This window comes from Microcebus murinus, chromosome 28, assembly GCF_040939455.1.
Source record: "Microcebus murinus isolate Inina chromosome 28, M.murinus_Inina_mat1.0, whole genome shotgun sequence".
Taxonomy (NCBI): Eukaryota; Metazoa; Chordata; class Mammalia; order Primates; family Cheirogaleidae; genus Microcebus; species Microcebus murinus.
In genome coordinates, this window is record NC_134131.1 from 825297 (window position 1) to 847282 (window position 21986).

General features: G+C 54.8%; 3 protein-coding genes across 3 annotated transcripts; 2 read left to right on the plus strand and 1 right to left on the minus strand.

The window, feature by feature from the left end:
• The first annotated feature begins 2450 nt into the window (after positions 1–2450).
• ARL10 (ARF like GTPase 10) lies at positions 2451–10559 on the plus strand. The gene is made up of 4 exons (XM_075998553.1): positions 2451–2785; positions 3365–3569; positions 5384–5559; positions 8219–10559. Exons 1-4 carry the CDS (start codon positions 2600–2602, stop codon positions 8387–8389), a joined length of 738 nt encoding a protein of 245 aa, XP_075854668.1. The 5' UTR covers positions 2451–2599; the 3' UTR covers positions 8390–10559.
• A 3001-nt stretch (positions 10560–13560) lies between these two features.
• On the minus strand, positions 13561–20028 carry NOP16 (NOP16 nucleolar protein). Its single transcript, XM_075998402.1, has 5 exons — positions 19823–20028; positions 18540–18648; positions 16700–16769; positions 14908–15014; positions 13561–13994 (listed from the first exon to the last, which is right to left on the minus strand). Exons 1-5 carry the CDS (start codon positions 19927–19929, stop codon positions 13851–13853), a joined length of 537 nt encoding a protein of 178 aa, XP_075854517.1. The 5' UTR covers positions 19930–20028; the 3' UTR covers positions 13561–13850.
• Positions 20029–20116: 88 nt separating this feature from the next.
• HIGD2A (HIG1 hypoxia inducible domain family member 2A) lies at positions 20117–21088 on the plus strand. The gene is made up of 2 exons (XM_012781529.3): positions 20117–20355; positions 20684–21088. The coding sequence occupies exons 1-2, from the start codon at positions 20202–20204 to the stop codon at positions 20848–20850; spliced, it is 321 nt and encodes a 106-aa protein (XP_012636983.2). The 5' UTR covers positions 20117–20201; the 3' UTR covers positions 20851–21088.
• Positions 21089–21986: the final 898 nt, after the last annotated feature.

The following is a 21986-nucleotide window of genomic DNA, read 5'->3' on the forward strand; positions in this document are numbered from 1 at the left end:
CATTCTTATCCACAAATACATGAAAACGTAAGCCTTTCCTGGAAGTTACTGTCTGATTAAAATAACTTTATCTCTGATTTTTTTGTGGCACCAATGTCTAAAGCTATGTCATGGCCTTGGTAAAGAGTAGCCATGTGAGAAAATTGCTATTTTCTACAAAGAATAGACTAACTGTAAACTTTTAATCTTGGCTTTCTTGTGGGGGTTTCCCCTTTAAATAAGTGTTCTGTTTTTTTTTTTGTTTGTTTTTTTTTTTGGAGAGTTCATTCTCCTAAAGCCTAGACTCCCTTACTGGCCCTCTTTGGAAGTAAACTGCTTCGCTAAACGGCTTGTTTTCACGGCTTCCTGTCCTAGCAAGCGGTCCAGTCAGTCAGGACAGAACTGCAAGGCCAGAGGAGGGCGTTCCCTGTGCTGTCTGAGGTCAGGCCATCTCCCTCAGCTCCTGCGGCATACCCCATACCCCGTTCTGTGCTTTTTTTCCCCCACGACTCTGGTTTTGGTTCTCAGCCAAGCCTGAATCCAGTTCTGGGCACAGCTGCTCCGTTTCCCCAAGAGTGGCGGCATCCTGGGAAAGGTGGGCTTTCGGTTCTGACTGTATGGTTCTTATCCCCTGGCAGACAACCGTCCCTACGTTTGGTTGGCCAGTAGTAAGTCCGGTTGCCTTTACAAGGTATACTTACAAGGAAACTAATTTTCCAAAAGTTTTTGTCTCTGAATCATCTTTTCCCATCTCCGTAGGCATTTCACACTTTAAGGAACTTGGAGCCTGAAGAACTGGAGTTGCCCAGTGTCTCTCTTACGTGCTCAGCTAGCAGTCCTGCATCCTGCCTGCCACAACCCTGCACGCCCCTTCATGGGAGGGGGGAGGGGGGCGGCCAAGGAGTGGGACGGAATCCTGCCCACCTGCCCTCCTCTAGACATCTCTCCTCTCTGGCAGCCCAGGCCCTCAGCAACGTGCCCTCTGAGAACGTGCCTTCAACTCCCTCGCCCCAGGGAAGTTAAAGTGGAGAAGCTGAAACCAAGAACAGCCAGCTGCCTAGTGTCAGCTCTTAGCTAGTCACTTGGTCACAGCGTCCAGCAGTGAAACTACCAGATGGGCCCTCAGCCCTGGATTTGGATTTCAATTCTTCCGTTTCTGGGCTGGGGTACCTTTGCCAAGGACCCCTTGAGAGTGTTATTTTCTCCTGCTGCCGAGTGGGACCACTCCACTCCCTAGACAGACCTGCTGTGCTCTCTCATGACCCATCCATCAGCAGACAACTCAGATGGCTGTGGGCGTGGCGTCTGCATTTCCCGGAGCTCTGTCTGGTAGCCCTGCCCACTGTATCATTATAGATGAGGCACTCAACCTAGCAATGCTCCAGAATTATCCATGTCCATTGCCCACTCGGCAGCAGGAGAAAATAACACTCTCAAGGGGTCCTTGGCAAAGGTACCCCAGCCCAGAAACGGAAGAATTGAAATCCAAATCCAGGGCTGAGGGCCCATCTGGTAGTTTCACTGCTGGACGCTGTGACCAAGTGACTAGCTAAGAGCTGACACTAGCAGCTGGCTGTTCTTGGTTTCAGCTTCTCCACTTTAACTTCCCTGGGGCGAGGGAGTTGAAGGCACGTTCTCAGAGAAGAAACAACTAGAACTAACATTGCCCTGTACTGGTGAGGGAGAAAGACTTCACTAAAGGAATTAACTTGGCCGGGCAGTGGCTCACGCCTGTAATCCTAGCACTCTGGGAGGCCGAGGGAGGAGGATCAATCGAGGTCAAGAGTTCGAGACCAGCCTGAGCAAGAGGGAGACCCCATCTCTACTATAAATGGAAAGAAATTAATTGGCCAGCTAAAATATATATAGAAAAAACGTAGCCGGGCATGGTGGCGCATGCTTGTAGTCCCAGCTACTCGGGAGGCTGAGGCAGGAGGATCGCTTGAGCCCAGGAGATTGAGGTTGCTGTGAGCTAGGCTGACGCCACGGCACTCACTCTAGCCTGGGCAACAAAGCGAGACTCTGTCTTAAAAACAAAACAAAACAAAAAAAACTCTTGTGTTTGAATGCAGGCTTCACCAGTGAACTGCGGTGCGACCCCGGGCCTCAGTTTCCCCTCCTGGGAAGTATGGGAAGGGGTAACCCAGAAAAGCCACGAGCTAACGGCGACGGCGGCGGTGCATTGTGGGGCTCGTAGTGCGACCCGGCGTCCTGCGGCGACGGCGGCGGTGCATTGTGGGGCTCGTAGTGCGGCCCTGCGTCCTGCGGCGACGGCGGCGGTGCATTGTGGGGCTAGTAGTGCGGCCCGGCGTCCTGCGGCGGCGGCGGTGGCGGCAGTGCATTGTGGGGCTCGTAGCGCGGCCCTGCGTCCTGCGGCGACGGCGGCGGTGCATTGTGGGGCTCGTAGTGCGGCCCTGCGTCCTGCGGCGACGGCGGCGGTGCATTGTGGGGCTCGTAGCGCGGCCCGGCGTCCTGCGGCGACGGCGGCGGTGCATTGTGGGGCTCGTAGTGCGGCCCGGCGGGGCGGTGGGCGCGGCAGTCGGGGCAGTCGGCGCGGCAGTCGGGGCAGTCGCGGCGGGGCCATCTTCGGCGGGCGCCGCACCTGCGCCCGGCCTGCCCGATGGCGCCGCGGCCGCTGGGCCCCTGGGCGCTGGCGCTGGGCGGCGCGGCGGCCGTGCTGGGCTCGGTGCTCTTCGTCCTCTGGAAGACCTACCGCGGCGGCGGCGGCCGGGAGCGGCGCCGGGACCCGGGCGAGGCCTGGCGCGGCGCGGGGCCCGCCCGGCTCCCCGAGTGGCACGAGTGGGCCGTGAGTGTGCGGCCGGGCCGCGCGCGGGGCCGGGCCCGGGGTGCGCCCCGCCTGGGCCGACGGGTGTGGCCGCGGCCCGCGGGCCCCAGACGCCGGGGTCGGGGCTTGGCCGCGCGGGAGCGGGCGGGCGCGGAGCCGGGAACGGCGGGCGTGCGTGCGTGGCCGCCCCGCCACCGCGGGCCCCGGGCGCTCGGGCGGGCGCCGCAGCTGCAGGGCGCGCGGGGGAGCGGCCTCCGCGCCCGCCGGCACCTGCGCAGTGCGCGGCCGCGACGCCGGGGAGGCGCCAGGCTTCCAGGCCCGGCCAGGGGCGCGTTTCCCCGGTTGCCCCCGGGACGCGGGGACAGCCTGAGGGAGCTGAGGGTCCACGAGGGCGAGGAATCCGTCCGAGGGCACTTGGGGAAATCCCGAAATTAGGGCTTGGAACTCAGGACTGCCAAGGCAGCGCGCGTCCCATTGCTTCAGCTCGTGCCTGCCTGCCTGTCCCCGGCACTGGCGGTTTGGTTGGTGCCTTTGGGCTTCCCTTACTAAGGGCCGGGCTGGAGGTGGCCGGCCGGCTGCAGCCTGACCTCTGCCCCGCAGCAGCCCGAGTACGAGGAGGACGAGGAGCCGGCGCTGGAGGGGCTGGAGCAGCGCGAGGTGCTCGTGCTGGGGCTGGATGGCTCTGGGAAGAGCACGTTCCTGCGCGTGCTGTCGGGAAAGCCGGCGCTGGAAGGCCACGTGCCCACCTGGGGCTTCAACTCGGTGCGGCTGTCCTGCAGGGACTTCCAGGTGGACCTGCTAGAGAGTGAGCAGACGCCCCGTCCCCCCTCCCCTCCCCATTGCCTCTGCAGGACCGGGGCCTGGATGCTTTGCACGGGAGGGAGATTCCAAAATGCATGTCTAAGCAGGACACTGTCGTGCACGAAATCCTTCTCACCCCTCCCTGGGACACAGTCCAAGCTCTGTTTTCTGGCATTTGGGGCCCTTCATGATGGGCATCTCCAACTCGGTCACCTGCCCTGCAGCCCCTACTGAAGCCCACATGTCCTTACATGCCAACAGGTAAGGTTTCATATGCCAAGCACTTGACAGGCATTACTTCATAAAACCCTCCCAGCAACTCTATATAACTAGAATTGGTCACTGCCCTCGTTATATATCCAAGGAAACTGAGGCCAAGCCAGTAGAATAATTTATCCAAGGTCACCCAGCTTTCTAGTCTTCAAATGTAGGCTAAGTGGCTCTAGGCCCTGGCTGTTAAGCACCATGCTCCATCGCTTGTTTCTGAGGGGTACCCGCTGATCCCTCTCTTACCTCCTGTCCTTTCCATGCACTGTTCCCCCAGTCTGAAAGCCCTTTCTTCCCTTGATAAACTCCTACTCATCCTTCAAGATTCTTGTGAGGCCTCCCTGGCTTCCATGCAAGGTTAAGAGCTCCTCCTCTGGGCTTCCCTCCTGCTGCAAGATTTGTGATACACCAGCCCCTGTCCCTGACTAGGCCACGGGCTCCTTGGGCACAAAGAGGGCTGATCCATATGTGGCCCCAGGGGCCCAGCCCCAAATAGGTGCTGGGAGGGCTTGTTGAGTATGTGATCAGAGAGGGTCCGAGGAGCCCCCTGCTCTCAGTCCTAAGCTTCTGTTTTTGGAAGAGGGTGACAGAGAAGGTATTGAGAGGGCAGCAGTACTTAGTCACTGATGTCTAGCTACAGGCTTGGTAGAGAGGGACAGGTGGACTTCCTGCTGGCCAGGGGACTTAGCGCAGTGGCTCACGCCTGTAATCCTAGCACTCTCGGTGGCCGAGGCAGGTGGATTGCTCAAGGTCACGAGTTCGAAACCAGCCTGAGACCCTGTCTCTACTAAAAAATAGAAAGAAATTAATTGACCAGCTAAAAATATATATACCAAAAAAAAATTAGCTGGACATGGTGGCTCATGCCTGTAGTCCCAGCTACTCAGGAGGCTGAGGCAGGAGGATTGCTTGAGCCCAGGAGATTGAGATTGCTGTGAGCTAGGCTGACGCCACGGCACTCACTCTAGCCTGGGCAACAAAGTGAGACTCTGTCTCAAAAAAAAAAAAGATTGAACGGGGGATGGCTGTGCCTAGGCAGGGGGCAGAGGGTCCTGACTTTTCCAGACTTTAGGACTCCTGGCTACTGCCCACAGCCATCACTGACCAAAGTGGAAGCTAGGAATTGGCAAGAGGCAAGGCAACCTGGGGGAGAGAACTGAAAAGTACCATCTACTGAGCACCTACAAGGGCTGTCCAAAAAGTATCCAGCCATGCATACGATGGATACAATGGCTGGGTACTTTCCAGACGGCCCTGGTGTATGCCAGTCCTGTGAAAGGTACATTGCATGCAGTACCTTCGGGTTACTGCGCCCTGTTAGGTAAAGTTCAGTGGGGAAGAGACAGGTGCTCAAAGATAGGGACCTGCCCTCAGAGGCCCAGCTGTCGGCGCTGGGGCGAAACCCAGGTCCGACTGGCTCCGGGACCTGTGGTCTTTTCCACGCTCTGGCTGGTGGAACCTTGGGAAGCTGGAAGTGGGGTGGAGTCGGGGGCTGTGGGTAGAGAACCAGCGCCCGGGGAAGCTCTCAACTGGCCCCTGGCCTCTCTCCAGTCGGTGGCAGCCAGAACCTGCGCTTCTACTGGAAGGAGTTTGTGAATGAGGTGGACGTGCTGGTGTTCGTGGTGGACTCGGCGGACCGGCCGAGACTGCCTTGGGCCCGGCAGGAGCTACACAAACTGCTGGACAGGGACCCTGACCTGCCTGTCGTCATCGTGGCCAACAAGCAGGTGACAGCCGTGGGAGGGAGGCTCGGGCCAGCTGGATTTCAACTCAGAGCTGCCAGGGCAGGGGTGGGGGCACTGCAGAGGGATTTGGGTCTTTGCTATGGCCCCGGGGAGGTTGGCTGACACATCATGCCCTCTCTTCTACCTGTGTTATTTCCTTATCCCTGCCTCTGTCTTCCTTCTTCTTTACCTCCCTATTATTCGTCACTCTGGAGAGATAAGAAAAATTATTCTGAAGTGCCTATGATAAGCCAGGCGAGGTGGCTCACGCCTGTAATCCTAACTCTTTGGGAGGCCGAGGCGGGCGGATCACTCGAGGTCAGGAGTTCGAAACCAACCTGAGCAAGAGCGAGACCCCGTCTTTACTGTAAATAGAAGGAAATTAATTGGCCAACTAATACATATAGAAAAAATTAGCCGGGCATGGTGGCACATGCCTGCCGTCCCAGCTACTCGGGAAGCTGAGGCAGAAGGATCACTTGAGCCCAGGAGATTGAGGTTGCTGTGAGCTAGGCTGACGCCACGGCACTCACTCTAGCCTGGGCAACAAAGTGAGACTCTGTCTCAAAAAAAATTAAAAAAAGTACCTATGATATGCCAGGCATGGTTTGAATGACATTTCTTATGATGCTTCTGTTGACCCTACAAGGTATGAGATACTATTCCCATTTCACAGATTGGGAATCTGAAGAGAGAGGTTGTGTGACCTTGCCAAGGTTGTACACCTCAAGAGTAGTGGAATTAGGATGTCTGACTCCAGACCTGCACCTTTTCCACCCTGCTACACCTTTGCAACTTCTGGCTCTGCAGCAGAGAACTAAAACTGGGAAGTGACGAGAAGCAGAGCAGGTCAACTGATAATGATAACTAATGTTCATGCGTGCTTACGTTGTGCCAGACACAGCACCGAGCCCGACAGTCATGACCCCACTTCAGCCCTACAGAAACCCCACGGAAGGCCCTGCTGTTCTCCTTAAATGCCTGAAATTACAGCTGGTGTATGGCAAAGCCAGGACTTGAACTCAGATCTTTCTCAGAGTTCCTGCTCTTGCCCATCACACTCCACCTCTCCTGGGTGCCAGGGGGTTGTCCGGGGCCCAGCAGCCCTCAGCGTCACAGACCCTGTGACACTGCCAAGCCACAGCGTCCTGCCAGACCTCCTGTGCCTGTTCCTGTGTGGCTCTGAGAGCTGTGGGACATGTTCCTGGCCTGTCATTTATACGTAGGGTGACCGTATGTCCCAGTCTGCCCAGGACAGTCCCCATGTATGCCTGTTGTACGGGTATAACTGTCTTTTTTTTTTTTTTTTTTTTTTTAGAGTCTCACTCTGTTGCCCAGGCTACAGTACTGTGGCATCAGCCTAGCTCACAGCAACCTCAGACTCCTAAGTTCAAGTGATCCTCCTGCCTCAGCCTCCTGGGTAGCTGGGACTACAAGCATGTGCCACCATGCCTGGCTAATTTTTTTTTATATGCATGTATTTTTTAGTTGTCCAGCTAATTTCTATTTTTTTTTAGCAGAGATGGGTTCTTGCTCTTTCTCAGGCTGGTTTTGAATACCTGAACTCGAGTGATCTTCCTGCCTCGGCCTCCCAGAGTGGTAGGATTACAGGCATGAGCCACCGAGCCCGGTCTGTGGTATAACTCTTAATAGTGCCCACTTTGAGCCTCAGAAGTTCCCTAGTTTGGACAATATATCCCTATTTTTAAACTACTTTATAGGCCGGGCGCGGTGGCTCACGCCTATAATCCTAGCACTCTGGGAGGCTGAGGTGGGTGGATCGTTTGAGCTCAGGAGTTCGAAACCAGCCTGAGCAAGAGCGAGACCCCGTCTCTACCGAAAATAGAAAGAAGTTATTGGACAGCTAAAAATACACAGAAAAAATCAGCCGGGCATAGTGGTGCATGCCTGTAGTCCCAGCTACTCGGGAGGCTGAGGCAGGAGGATCACTTGAGCCCAGGAGTTTGAGGTTGCTGTGAGCTAGGCTGACGCCACAGCACTCACTCTAGCCTGGGCAACAAAGTGAGACTCTGCCTCAAATAAATAAACTACTTTATAGCAGTTTTGAACCTACAGGAGACAACACCTGAGGCCCAGTATTCTGTGAATTGCTCCAAGAAGAACCATTTTAATCTTGGGCCAGGGTTGCAGTTGAGATGTGCCATCGCCAGCCGTGCTGCGCGGTGGCCTTTCCCTCCGGCTGGCTTCCTGTCTGGAAGTGACCCTGTGTGTGACCTCCCCACTGTCGAGTCTAGGAAACGGAGCTGGGGTTCCTATAGGGACCGAAAGCTTGCCTGTCAAACCAGCCTGAGTGGTGACCTGACTCTGCCACTTCCCACTGTCTCCTTGGCTTGACGACTTCACCCCCTGAGCTAATTCCCTCGCCGGTTAAGTGTGGGCTGTGAGAATTAAGTCAGACCAGGTATACAGGTGCCTGGCACACACCTGGCACACAGGAAGTGCTCTGTCTCCTGCTCTCCTGCAGCTGACGATGCAGTGGAGAGTCAGAGATCAGGGAGAGAACAGCGAGCTCAGACCAAGGGCCACTTGCGCCCTACTGTTTCCCGGGGTGGCCTAAGAACAGTGTATTGGTGGGCGACAGCCCGGAGTGCCGGGAAACGCTGACACCTGTGTTCTGACCGCCTTCTGTGTGTCCCGCCAGGACCTGAGCGAGGCGGTGAGCGTGGTGGAGCTGCAGCGGGAGCTGGGCCTGCAGGCTGTCAACAGCCAGCGGGAGGTTTTCCTCTTGGGAGCCAGCATCGCCCCCGAGGGGCCTGCGGGGGAACCCGGCACCGTGCACATCTGGAAGCTGCTCTTGGAGCTTCTCTCCTAGGCGGGAGTCGGCGTCCTCAACCCCAGCCCTGGGGCCACAGGTCGAAGCTGCTGCTTTGGCACCAGCCTGGGCTTGGGGCAAGAGCCGGGTGGCAGCACTTCCCTCCTCCCCGTCTTGCCCTCTCAAGAGCAGGGCCCGGGCGAGGCCGAGCACCGTGCAGATGCCTTCCCGAGGAGGTGGGCGAGACAGTCGGGGAGGGGGGTGTCTGGCTCGCTCCAGCCGGAAGGTGGATCCCTTCTCTTGTCTGTACACTGAGACGCTCCGCGGGTTCGATCCTCCCCTCCCTGCCGGTCCTTGCGGTGGAAGAACCAGTGTAGGTATCAGAAATACTCCTGGAGCCCCAAGGTCCCCCAGTCTAGACTGTTCCCTCCTCCCACGTAGGCGGGTTCTGGGTGGTCCGCAGTGAGCCCTTGCACCAGTCCTGCACTGTACAGCCCCAGCTCTGCCTGCCTGCCTGGCTTGTGCAGCCTCTGCCTCTCTGGCCCTCGGGCCATCATTTTCAAAAGGAGGTGATTCCCATGGTTTTTCCTAGTTTGGAGATGCATTTCCCAGCCATGGAGATATGTATGCAGTGCCGGGATGAACCCCGAAATCCCAGCAAGGAGCTTTCTGAAGACTCCCTGCTTCCCCTGAGCCAGGGCCTGGCCTGCCAGCCGCACTTGCCTACGGGGTGAGTGGTATCCGTCCGCCAAACAGGACAAGCGAAGCCTGGTGGTTCTCTTTTCCTTAGCCTGGAGACAAGTAGCTGTGCGTGTGCTAACCGTGCCAATGCCCGTGTTTACGTAAGTCTGGGAGAGGAAGGCGCTCTTGTCCCTGGGAAGAAGACGTCAGCTGTACCTGGGCGTGTCAGCGTCAGAACTGCATTTTATTTATTTATTTATAAGAAGAACAGGCCAAGGTTCTAGGCTTTGTTTCTAGGTGCTGTTATCAAAACCCCAGATGATTGTCATAGAAAACTTGGAACTTTGAGGAAAATAGCTGGAATCATGAAGGACAGTGAGATAACCTACGGTTGTCAACGGAGACAAAACCGTAGGCTTCCCCTCACCAGCCCTAGCCTTTGAGGCTGTGATTGATATTGTGACAGTTCACGTCGCTTCCCGTGAACTGAAACTCTGCCAAACGCTGAAGGGACTCAGGCCTCTTCTGTAGACAACAAATGATCCTGGGAGAGGAATTTTCTGTCATGTGAATCCAGGTAAAAAGATGAAAAAGATTCCTGCTGAAGTTATGGCAAAGAAATAATGAAAAAAGTAAAAATTAAAAGAAATTTAAGAAATAATTAAAACTATGAAAACAAGGATGAAAGAGTTTTTCTTTTCTTTTCTTTTTTTTTTTTTGCTGTGGCATCAGCCTAGCTCACAGCAAGCTCAAACTCCTGGGCTCAAGCAATCCTGCTGCCTCAGCCTCCCAAGTAGCTGGGACGACAGGCATGCTCCACCATGCCCGGCTAATTTTTTCTATATGTATTAGTTGGCCAATTAATTTCTTTCTATTTATAGTAGAGACGGGGTCTCGCTCTTGCTCAGGCTGGTTTCGAACTTCTGACCTTGAGCGATCCACCCGCCTCGGCCTCCCAGGAAAGAGTTTTTCTTCATGTGACTCCAAAGGACAGGACTAGCAGACCAGCCAATAAGGTGGCCTTGGGCACACCATTCAGCCTTCTTGGACCCATTTATTCCCCAGCAAAAGCAAAGATGGACTGAATTCCTGGGGTTCTCGTCAGTGCACATTCCGTGGTTCTGTGGCTGGTGACAAGCCAGTTTAAGGACTGTCTGTATCGACCCTCAGTGTTGGTACAGCAAAGGAAAGAGCCTGCTGTCTGTCAGGGCCACCAAATAATCCACAGCCACAAATGGATTTTTTTTAAGAGTGACTGACTATCCAGCTCAACTTGCTTTCTCATCGAGAACAGATTGCGTGCCTTCGTTTCCTGTGACATGTACCTGGTATGCATCAGTTCCCTTCCGCGGCCAGTGCTGGAAGAGGCACCCAGCGGGCAGGTGGGTGGGAGGCTCCGAAGTCCAGAGCGTGAAGGTTGGAAGAGTGGACAGCTGGGCTCTTGGGCTGCAGGTACATCGGAGCAGAGTCACTGTTCTTTGAAATGCTGATTCACTCTCTGCAGTAAGAAATGATTTATCTGCTTTTATATTAAAAATGTAGGGAACGACTTGGGTTTTAGAGTAGCCTTTGAAACCTTGCTGGCAGCTTTTCACTTTGTCATTGGAAGGGTAAGAAACTGTACTTATTTGTTCTGTGAACTCCTGCTTTATTCTCCATTGCTTAAAGAGAAACCTTAAAAGACCTTAGACAATTTAACTTTAATGGAGTTTAATTTAGCAGAAAGTTCATGAATCGGGCACCACTCAGCACCCGAAGCAGTTCGGAATGTCCCGTTCCACAATGTGTGCAGGATGCATTTATAGCCATGTATTATTGGGTGTGTCTGGCAGCCCAGCCTGCCATTGTCCCAAGGTTCGCTGCTATGATCAGTAAAACTTGACCACTTGCTCCAAGAGGGCACTTTTAGACGAGTTTACAGTTCATGGTGTACAGAGGCAGCTTTAGGCCAAACTTAATTCAGTTTAGTGACGTCCCCCTCTTTTGGTCAGCCTCTCAATCTTGATGGGCTGACACCACCTCCTGCCACCATCGTAATGGACTTGTTTGATCTCAGTATGGAATTCAAAGTTTACAATGTTACCTTAGGTGATTCTTTGTGTCTTTATGTTTTCCTAATTCTAACTGAAACGAGACCCTTTGAGGAACAAAGGATGGCTGCACATGAGTATGTAAGGCTGCCACACGTCGGTGAGGCCCTGACGATGGCGCTCAGGAGCGTAATACCAAGAAGCTGAAACTCACTCCTCAACAGGAGACTCACAAACCACGCTGACGAGCTAACTGGGCTTGTGAGCAGAGGGTCAGCGTCCGGGCAGCTCTCGTGTTCTTACACAGATGCTGGAGGGCAGGCTGCGGGTCTGAGGGAGCTGCCCTTCCTGTGTCCACTCTTCACACCGGAGTCTCCGCTGTTCTCCCGTGTACTTGCCTGGGCCCTTCCCCTAGTGCTGGTTTTTTTGTTTTGTTTTGTTTTTGTTTTTGAGACAGAGTCTCGCTTTGCTGCCCAGGCTAGAGTGAGTGCCGTGGCGTCAGCCTCGCTCACAGCAACCTCAAACTCCTGGGCTCAAGCAATCCTCCTGCCTCAGCCTCCCGAGTAGCTGGGACTACAGGCATGCGCCACCACGCCCGGCTAATTTTTTCTATATGTATTAGTTGGCCAGTAAATTTCTTTCTATTTATAGCAGAGACAGGTCTTGCTCTTTCTCAGGCTAGTTTTTAACTCCTGACCTCGAGCTATCCGCCTGCCTCGGCCTCCCAGAGAGCTAGGATTACAGGCATGAGCCACCGCTCCCGGGCAGTGCTGGTGTTTTTTGTTCTTAGGTGACTTAAATGAAACTGTGGTTCCTAGTTTCCCATCCTCTGTCCTAATGCCATCCCTTTGAGGAAAGGCCACCCTGGCCCGGACCCTGGACGGTCGGATGGGCAGGGCGAGAGGGTTCTTGAGGCCGCTGAAGCAACCACCTTGGGCTGGCTGCCCTCCAAGGAAGCCACCTGTGGTTACTCTTGCTGCCCAGAACTGCAGGTCTGAAGCCTGTGCTGACGCCGTGGTGTTCAGCTTTGAGGGCAGCCAGCCCTCCCAGCCTCCCGGCGTTTCACGTTTCACGGAGACGAGCTGACGAAAATCTGACGACACTTGCCCGTCTGCCTGAATGAGACACCAGATTCTCCAAAAACCGTTTCCAAAACACTGCGTTGCTATGCTAGTTTAGGAGGAATGGCCGGCCTTCTGATGGGCTGCTGCAACTTCCCAGCTGCCCCAGACCTGCCCTCGTGTCTGCCGTCTGCATACACGTCCTCGGGCATAGGGTTTTGAACACCACGTCCTTTCTAGTAGCTGTGACGGGGGACCTCCAACTTGTCTGTTGCTTCTCGAAAAGGGACCCATTAAGGGACAGGGGAGGATCCAATCAAAGGTCTGCAGTAAAGGGGCCTTGTCTCAGCCCATGACGCCCGGTGACCCCAACCCACAGGGTGGCCAAGGACAAACTGCATAAAACAGTGTCAACGGCTGTTTGAGGCACCCAATAAATGCCAAAACTCTGATGCGGTTTCGTTTGAATTCGTGTTTTGAGCAGTGTGTGCTGAGTGTGCTCTGTCCCAGCTGGGGCAGCGGTGGAGAGTGGTCCCACCACACTTCCTAGCGACACAGTAACTTGTCAATCAGCAAGTCCCAGTCCCGCAGCTGGAACCTTAGGCTTTGGCCTAACTCAACACCTTTTGGGGGGCATCTGAACCCTTCTCTCCCACCCTCCTTGAAAGGAGTTCTGGCTGACAGCGGACCAGATCTGGGGTGGAGGCCGGGCGAGGTGGCTCACGCCTGTAATCCTAGCACTCTGGGAGGCCGAGGTGGGAGGATTGCTCGAGGTCAGGAGTTTGAAACCAGCCTGAGCAAGAGTGAGACCCCGTCTCTAACTAAAAATACAAAAGAAATTAATTGGCCAAAAAAGAAAAAAAGTAGTTGGGGATAAAGTATCAGCACTTAAGAAAGTGTCCAGTGCCCACTCCATACCCTGCCTGTGATACTATGTCACAGGCATCACTACCTCACACACCACCGAGTCAGGCGGGCCTGGCCCGAGGCTGGCCGTGCTGTGTGTAGCCAGGACTTGGCACACAATAGTGACATGTAGTAGCCCACCACAGTCCCGGAAGGCAGGTTTGGGGGCCTCAGATTCACTTCGGGCCAAGGCCAACACAAGCAACCCAAAGAAAAGCAGAGGGCAGCCCCCGTGGAGGCAGAGCAGGAGTTCTGCTCCTCACCCTCTGCCAGGCAAGCCCAGCTGGCCTCGGCCCAGGGGCGGGACTGGCACAGGCAAGGCAGTCCCCTTCCAAGCAGCCCAGGGTACTCGGAAGCTTCCGCAGAAGGGTTAATGGAACTGCTGTTGCAGGAAGCACAGGCAGGGAACAGTCCAGAAGAGCGAGGCTGTGCCTCCAGGGGCCCGTGAGTGCAGCACATGCTGCGGGCTGGATGGCCTCTCAGCCTTGGTGGGGAGGGTTTACTGGGGCAGCCCCAGGACCCGGCTGGAAGGAGAAAATATAAAACCATCAGAGAAGTAAAATAGCTTTGATTTATTATGTACAGACGATATTCAAATGAACTACCCACTCTGAAAACGGCAGGTTCTGGCTTTCCCATGAACCTCCTGAATATAAATTGGAACCGCAGAGACAGTCCCTTCCAGAGGGGCACGTGTGTGAGTGCAAGTGCATGTGTGACCTTCTGATTCCACGGGGTCTGGCCAGCCCCCCTGAAGGTACACAGCGCGCCTTGCTTTCCACCCGGCTCCGTCTTCACTGGTCCAGCAGGAGGCTCTGCCCGGGCAGGTGCGATGCAAACCTGTCAGTCAACCTCCATCTTACTCTTCTGCAAAGAATCCACGAAGGCTTGCCACTCCGCCGGGTAAAAACGTTTATAGACGTTGATCTTATTCCGAATCTGTTTCGGGGTATCTTGATAATAATTCTTTTCGTCTCGGGCCATGGCCTAAGAAGGAAGAAGGGCTACTTGAAGAGGGCTACAAGGGCAAAGGTTCAAATAATCCTACCTGTGGCTGAACTGGGCAAACCACCTATCCCTGAGGTCTAGATTCCTCACTCAAAAGCCACAGTGTATGTGGAGCCCTTCAGCACTTAGGCACCAGGCAGGCCTGAGAGTCCAGGGGCCCAGGCAGGAGCTGGGGCCAGCTGAGGAGCCCATGCCCCATCCCCAGCCAACTAATATCACCTGGGCTTTGTGTGGCCAGAGCTTTCAATTTTTTTTTTTTTTTTTGAGACAGAGTCCCATTCTGTTGCACGGGCTAGAGTGCCGTGGCGTCAGCCTAACTCACAGCAACCTCAAACTCCTTGGCTCAAGCAATCCTCCTGCCTCAGCCTTCCAAGTAGCTGGGACTACAGGCATCCACCACCATGCCCAGCTAATTTATTTCTATTTTTAGTAAAGACGGGGGGAGGGGGGGTCTTGCTCTTGCTCAGGCTGGTTTCAAACTCCTGGTCTTGAGCGATCCTCCCACCTCAGCCTCCCAGAGTGCTAGGATTATAGGCGTGAGCCACTGTGCCCAGCCTAGAGCTTTCAATTCTTAAAAGCAGCCAAAAATACAGAATTTTATTTGAACCTTCCCATAATTAACATGGCAACTAGTCCAAGTTCTTTGAAAAATACCATGGAGCAAAACAACTAATCTGTGAGTGGGATGAGAACAGACCATTCAGTCTGTCCCTGCTGCAAGCCTTCTGTTCACATTAGATGCCTGCTAACAGGATCCACTCCCTAGAGTCTTTTTCCTCCCTTTCTTTCCACTCAGTTTCAGGAAGCAGGTGCTAGGCAAGATCACCACACATGGTCCAGGGCGCCATCCCAGCCACCCAGTGGTTCTTCCTGCCAGGCCTGAGCCGCTCACCTTGTAGTCCTCCCCGTGGTTCTCCACCATGTAACGTACGTAGTCAATAAGGTCCCGAGACAGGGTATTTCCTTTCTTTTCTGGAAGGCTGGCTTCTGCCTCCAGGTCTGGGGGGAGAGAAGTTGGAAGACAAGGAGTAAGGCTTTGGTCTCTGCACTGCGTGAGCTGTCCAACCACCCCGCCACCCACTCCTGAGCCGTAAGACGCACTACACCAACCATCTGACAGTCTTTTTGCCTCCTCACCCCCAGATTCATTGCCAGAACCTTATTCTTCAGCCCCTCAGATCCCAGGCTCTGCCTCCCATGATTGAATCATCTGCCAGCACGGCAACTGCCTGAAAGGCAAGTCACTTCTCTCTGGGCAAGTGAGTTTCAAAGGAACGCACCAAATTAAAAACTTCTAATTAGTGTGAGGTAGTGAGAGAGAGATATGAAGAGAGATTACCTGTCCATGCGGCTGGGCTCCCTTCCAGCTATCGGACTCTCAGAGAACCTCAGTTATTGAACTATTATGCCAATACATGATATGGAAAGGTCTGAATAAGTGGACTCTAAAGCTGCAGAGACAAGGGACTGAAGCCGGGCCCAGGCCCCTCAGTGCTCCAGGTGAGGGAAAAATCCAGGAGTCAATAATGGCTTCACTTTTAAAATAGCTACAGCCGGGCATGGTGGCTCACGCCTATAATCCTAGCACTCTGGGAGGCCGAGGCAGGCGGATCGCTGCTTGAGCCCAGAAGTTTGAGGTTGCTGTGAGCTAGGCTGACGCCACGGCACTCACTCTAGCCTGGGCAACAAAGCGAGGCTCTGTCTCAAAATGAATATATAAATAAATAAAATTTTGAAAATCGAAAAGATGTTTGTCTGTGACTACAATAAGTACACATAGGTTTGTATATACAATCCTATCCTACGCAGTTCTTAGAAGAACCAATGAGATAATTTAAAGACAGGAACTCAAGGAATTCTGTATCTGATATCTGGCCATTCATATCCTTTAACCTTCAGGAGGGCTCTTAAAACTCCCTGGCCGGGCACGGTGGCTCACGCCTGTCATCCTAGCACTCTGGGAGGCCGAGGCGGGCAGATTGCTTGAGCTCAGGAGTTCGAAACCAGCCTATGCAAGAGCGAGACCCCGTCTCTACTATAAATAAATTAATTGGCCAACTAATATATATAGAAAAAATTAGCTGGGCATGGTGGCGCATGCCTGTGGTCCCAGCTACTCGGGAGGCTGAGGCAGGAGGATTGCTTGAGCCCTGGAGATTGAGGTTGCTGTGAGCTAGGCTGACGCCACGGCACTCACTCTAGCCTGGGCAACAGAGTGAGACTCTTTCTCAAAAAAAAAACAAAAAACTCCCTGACAGCTAAAGGGAAGGACAGGTAAAGGACTCTAGAGTATCCTACTTTCCTTCAGTGTTTACTCTCTTCTGTTTTAATATTCAGCATCTATAGCCTTAATAGACATGAAATTGACTTGTTAGAGACATTTAATGAGATGGTAGAATCTCTAAAAATCACATGCTTGAGACTTAATGGTTTCTTTTCTGTCTCTCAGGCACCTGGCTACACCCTCCCTCAACATCTCTGACCTTAGTTCACATATTTGAGTTTGGTCAGTAGACTGAAAATGTCCCAGCTGGGGACACAGTCCTAACTTTGTGAACCCTTGACCAGCTCCCTTCTCCCCTCTGAACGTTGGTTTCCCCATCCGCAAGGTGAGGACATCTGAGGGCCCTTTCCAGCTCCGACACAGCAGGATGGTGACCTGAAGGAACACGGCCTGTACCCACCGTTCAGCACATAGGGCTTCCGCACAAGCTCCTTAGGCCTCTCCTCTAGATCCACCTCCATGGCCTTCACCTGCGAAGAAAAGAGCCCATGAGACCAGTAGACAAAGGGAGGATCTTTGATGAGGGAAAGTTCTAGACGCCTGCTCATCCTAATATGACTACATTACCCATAAGAATCCCACCCAAGGTCAGGCAGAATAGGTAACAAGGAGAACAAATGGCCTGGAGGCTTCAACAACTAGAACCCATGTTTCCCAAAAGAAACACAAGCAATTTATCTTTTCTTTGCCTGTCTACAAAATGGGTATAACACTCCCTCCCTTCCTCACTTAGTTCTGTGATAACTGAGTGAAACAATGCACATGAAAGAACTTTATAATTTACAATGAGGGGGAGATATCAGATATCTTCTCTAGGGGAGGAGCTACCTAACAACATTTGGCTGTAGCTTCACATTTATTCAAGAAATAGTAGTACCATTTTCCTCTGGCACGAAGGGATAAAAAGAAACTTAGGCAACAGGACAAATTCATTCAGCAAGCCTATTTATTAGGTTAATTATTTATTGAGCACATGTCACATCCTAAGCACCCTGGGGATTTAGTAGAGAACAAAACACAAAGTCGCCGGGCGCGGTGGCTCATGCCTGTAATCCTAGCACTCTGGGAGGCCAAGGCGGGTGGATTGCTCAAGGTCAGGAGATCGAAACCAGCCTGAGCGAGACCCCGTCTCTACTAAAAAAATAGAAAGAAATTAACTGGCCAACTAATATATATATATAGAAAAAATTAGCCAGGCATGGTGGCACGTGCCATAGTCCCAGCTACTCGGGAGGCTGAGGCAGGAGGATCACTTGAGCCCAGGAGTTTGAGGTTGCTGTGAGCTAGGCTGACGCCACGGCACTCACTCTAGCCTGGGCAACAAAAAAAAAAAACACAAAGTCCTTGTCACCAAGAAGGTTATGTTGGGGGCAAGAAGCACAGAAAATAGATAAGCAAATAAATATATACCATTATGTACTTACAAATGCTACAAATTCAAATAAAGCAGGTAAGAGGTTACTGAGTGAAGGATGCAAGTTTTTAAAAGTTTTGTTTGTTTGGGGTTGTTTTTTTTTTTTTGAGACAGGGTCTCACTCTGGGTCTTGCCCAGGCTGGAGGGCAGTGGCCTCACCATAGTTCACTGCGGCCTCTAACTCCTGGGCTCAAGCGATCCTCCTGCCTCAGTCTCCCGAGTAGCTGGGACTACAGGCATGCGCCACCATGCCCGGCTCATTTTTCCATATTTTGTGCACACAGGCCTCACTCTTCTCAGCTTGGTCTCCAACTCCAGGGCTCAAGCAATCCTCCCACCTCGGCCTCCCAAAGTGCCCTGCCTAATTTTTGAAAACTTGAAAGGGTCATCTAGACAAAAACTTGAATAAGAGAAACTAGTCCCAGGGATGGCTCGGACCAAGAACGCCTGAATGACTGGGGAAAGGTGTAATTAACAGTGAGTGAAGAGCCCAAACCCTAGGGAGTATTCGTTAGGAAAGAGCAGAAAAAAATAAATTCTGGAAAATGCCATTGAGATGCCAAGGGGCCCAAACAGGTTAATTTCAGAGGAAAAAGACTGAGTAAAGGAAAGGAGGGGAAGCTCCAGTCCACATGCAAACGTGTGCCGGGGAGGGAGTATGAGGAAGGCTGTAAAGGGACGCTTGACCACGGTCAGTGCAGGTTGACTGCCAGGAGGCCAAACCCAGGAAGAGCCTGAGGCAGGTAACGGGCGGCATCGAGTCCTGAATCCCAGGTAAAGGTGACGAGGGAAGAGGACAAGGGCAGGGACCTTGCACTGTCGGTACCTTTCTCTTCCGGAGGGGCAGCGCTCTGTTGGGATCCACAGCCAACCCCATCTCGGCCAGGTTCTGCCGCACCGACTTGCCGTGGTCCCAGGCATGGCGGATGTGGGAGCTGCCGGCAAAGACAGAGCTCGCGGGCCGTCCGGGCCGGGGCCACCGCCACCCGAACCCCTCAGACCTCCCGAACCCCCACCCCGCCTCTCGAACAGTCCCCGCCACCCGAACCCCTCAGACCTCCCGAACCCCCATCCCGCCTCTCGAACCGTCTCCACCACCCAAACACCCCCACCCCGCCTCCCGAACCTCCCAGACCTCCCGAACCCCTACCCCGCCACCCAAACACCCCCACCCCGCCACCCGAACCTCCCGAACCCCTACCCCGCCACCCAAACACCCCCACCCCGCCTCCCAAACCGCCCCCGCCACCCAAACACCCCCACCCCGCCTCCCGAACCCCTACTCCACCCCCCAAACACGTCCACCCCGCCTCTCGAACTGCCCCCGCCAGCCAAACCTCCCCAGACCTTCCGAACCCCCACCGCACCTCTCGAACCGTCCCCACCACCCGAACCCCCCCAGACCACCCGAACCCCTACCCCGCCACCCAAACACCCCCACCCTGCCTTCTGAACCCCCCCAGACCTCCCGAACCCCTACCCCGCCACCCAAACACCCCCACCCCGCCTCCCGAACCGCCCCCAGACCTCCCGAACCCCTACCCCGCCACCCAAGCACCCCCACCCCGCCTCCCGAACCCCCCAGACCTCCCGAACCCCTACCCCGCCACCCAAACACCCCCACCCCGCCTCCCGAACCGCCCCCAGACCTCCCGAACCCCTACCCCGCCACCCAAACACCCCCACCCCGCCTCCCGAACCCCCCAGACCTCCCGAACCCCTACCCCGCCACCCAAGCACCCCCACCCCGCCTCCCGAACCCCCCAGACCTCCCGAACCCCTACCCCGCCACCCAAACACCCCCACCCCGCCTCCCGAACCGCCCCCAGACCTCCCGAACCCCTACCCCGCCACCCAAACACCCCCACCTCGCCTCCCGAACCCCCCAGACCTCCCGAACCCCTACCCCGCCACCCAAGCACCCCCACCCCGCCTCCCGAACCCCCAGACCTCCCGAACCCTCCGCCTCCCAAACACTCCCACCCCGCCTCCCGAACCGCCCCCAGACCTCCCGAACCCCTACCCCGCCACCCAAACACCCCCACCCCGCCTCCCGAACCGCCCCCAGACCTCCCGAACCCTCCGCCTCCAGAACCCCAGCCTCCTCACCACTCGATCCGCGGCGCCGCCTTCCGTCGAGCATTCCGGTTCAGACGCTTCCGGTTGACATTGTAACCGAACTTCTGTCTCCGGGTCTTGCCCTTGGCTTTGGGCATTGCGCTGACCACCGCAGCCGCGCCCGCACTCCGCGCCGCTCACTCTCGGAACCTCGTGCCTCGCACTCCTCGCGGAGGCTGCGCGCAAGACTTTCTGGGAAACGTAGTCCCTTCCGTAGCCTCACCGTGCTGATTACTACGACTCCCAGAATGCAGTGAGCGCGCGCGCCTGCGTACAACGCCCGACATCGTCATTTCCCCGCCCATTGCATGGCCTCGGTCAGGAGGCGGAGCTCGGCGTTCCTGTTACCAACCACAGCTGTCGCTCAGACATGGCGGGTCCTGGCCCTGTGACTACCGAGGCGCCCTGTGAACCCTCGCAGCCCCCAGTCATTGAGGGCTTTAGCCCCACCGTGTACAGAAACCCAGAAGGCTTCAAGGAAAAGTTCCTTCGCAAGACCCGCGAGAACCCGATGGTACCCATAGGTAAGCGGGTGCCCTCGGAACTGTAGACGGAGGGGACTGTGATGTCGGAGGGAAGGAAATAGGGGAGGACCAGGGACACCAGCGGGGGCTGGACGGGAGTGGACCGGAAATGTGACGCAGCACGGGGCGGTGCAGGGTGGAACCGATTGAAGCGGGAGCAGCGTCCGGGTTTGGGGGCAGGCAGCATGGAGCTGACTCTGGAACTGGGAGGACCCCGCCTCAACCAGCCCCTCCGCCCTCCCTCCGCTGATGTCCGGAGGCGTCGGCCTTGGGGAAGGGAGGTCCAAAGAGGGAAGAAGGCTCCCCAGCTGCGTTGTCCCCTACTCAGGTTGCCTGGGCACGGCGGCCGCCCTCTCCTACGGCCTCTACAGCTTCCACCGGGGCGACAGCCAGCGCTCCCAGCTCATGATGCGCACTCGGATCGCCGCCCAGGGCTTCACGGTCACAGCCATCTTGCTGGGTCTAGCTGCCTCCGCTATGAAGTCTCGACCCTGAGCCTTTGGCCTGGACTCAAAGCTCCGCAGAGATCATTCCAAGACCCAGGAGCAACCACCAGCCCTCCTGTCCCCCCGACACGCCCCTGTGTCACTGGGGGAGGGAGCGGCTGATTGTGTCACCATAACCGACAGGGTTTTTTTCAGAAATCCCAGGTTCCGTTCCTTTAGGACGTTGCGTACTTCTATTTGTGCCACACTTCTCCACTCCCTACTTAATAAATTCTAATCGACCTGTGGTTTGGTAAATTCGTTCTGCAGGCGCATCCCCCCAGCCCCTGGTTTTCGGTCTTTGTTTTTAGGAGGAAACAGGCTTTAGGCTGGAATGGCCCTTAGGAATCAGGTAGTCTAGTGATTTTCAAACTTTCCTGGTAACAGTGACCTGGGGCAGGTGTTAAAAATAGAGATTTGAAAGTGCCACTCCTTGAGATTCTAGACAGTGGGCCTAGAGTGATGCTGTTTGAAAAAACTGACCTAGCCAGCATTTTTTCAAACTTTTATTTTTTTTATTTTATTTAATTTTTTTTTTCTTTTGAGACAGAGTCTCGTTTTGTTGCCCAGGCTAGAGTGAGTGCTGTGGTGTCAGCTTAGCTCACAGCAACCTCAAACTCCTGGGCTCAAGCAATCCTGCTGCCTCAGCCTCCCGAGTGGCTGGGACTACAGGCATGCGCCACCATGCCCGGCTAATTTTTTCTATATATATTAGTTGGCCAATTAATTTCTTTCTATTTTATAGTAGAGACGGGGTCTCGCTCTTGCTCAGGCTGCTTCCAAACTCCTGACCCCGAGCAATCTGCCCGCCCTGCCTCCCAGAGTGCTAGGATTACAGGCGTGAGCCACCGCTCCTGGCCAGTTTTTCAGACTTTTAGTAGGAAAACTTTCCTTCAGAGGAGACCTGCCTTGGTTTTGTCAGAGGAAGGGGGTTCTGCTCTGCACTCTGCACCTGCTCTTCACCCCGCTCCTACTTCCTAAGAACTCCTAGGTCTCCACTGTTCTAGACCATCCTGGCTCTTGACACATTACAGAACAGGAAACAGGCTCAGGGAAGCTGCCTGGTGTACTGGGATGAACTGATTGGAGTAGGAGCAGCAGCAAGGTTTGGAGGTGGGATTGGGGGGCTGGAATGGGGCAGACTAT

What these genes read in the sequence shown, in the direction of transcription:
- ARL10 (XM_075998553.1), top strand. Translation starts at nt 2,600, where the DNA reads ATGGCGCCGCGGCCGCTGGGCCCCTGGGCGCTGGCGCTGGGCGGCGCG. An exon ending in CCGAGTGGCACGAGTGGGCC is followed by an intron (nt 2,786 to 3,364) that starts GTGAGTGTGCGG and finishes TCTGCCCCGCAG; the next exon opens with CAGCCCGAGTACGAGGAGGA. An exon ending in CCAGGTGGACCTGCTAGAGA is followed by an intron (nt 3,570 to 5,383) that starts GTGAGCAGACGC and finishes GCCTCTCTCCAG; the next exon opens with TCGGTGGCAGCCAGAACCTG.
- HIGD2A (XM_012781529.3), top strand. Translation starts at nt 20,202, where the DNA reads ATGGCGGGTCCTGGCCCTGTGACTACCGAGGCGCCCTGTGAACCCTCG. An exon ending in GAACCCGATGGTACCCATAG is followed by an intron (nt 20,356 to 20,683) that starts GTAAGCGGGTGC and finishes TCCCCTACTCAG; the next exon opens with GTTGCCTGGGCACGGCGGCC.
- NOP16 (XM_075998402.1), bottom strand. Translation starts at nt 19,929, where the DNA reads ATGCCCAAAGCCAAGGGCAAGACCCGGAGACAGAAGTTCGGTTACAAT. An exon ending in TGCCCCTCCGGAAGAGAAAG is followed by an intron (nt 16,770 to 18,539) that starts GTACCGACAGTG and finishes TTTTCTTCGCAG; the next exon opens with GTGAAGGCCATGGAGGTGGA. An exon ending in GAAGCCCTATGTGCTGAACG is followed by an intron (nt 15,015 to 16,699) that starts GTGGGTACAGGC and finishes CTCTCCCCCCAG; the next exon opens with ACCTGGAGGCAGAAGCCAGC.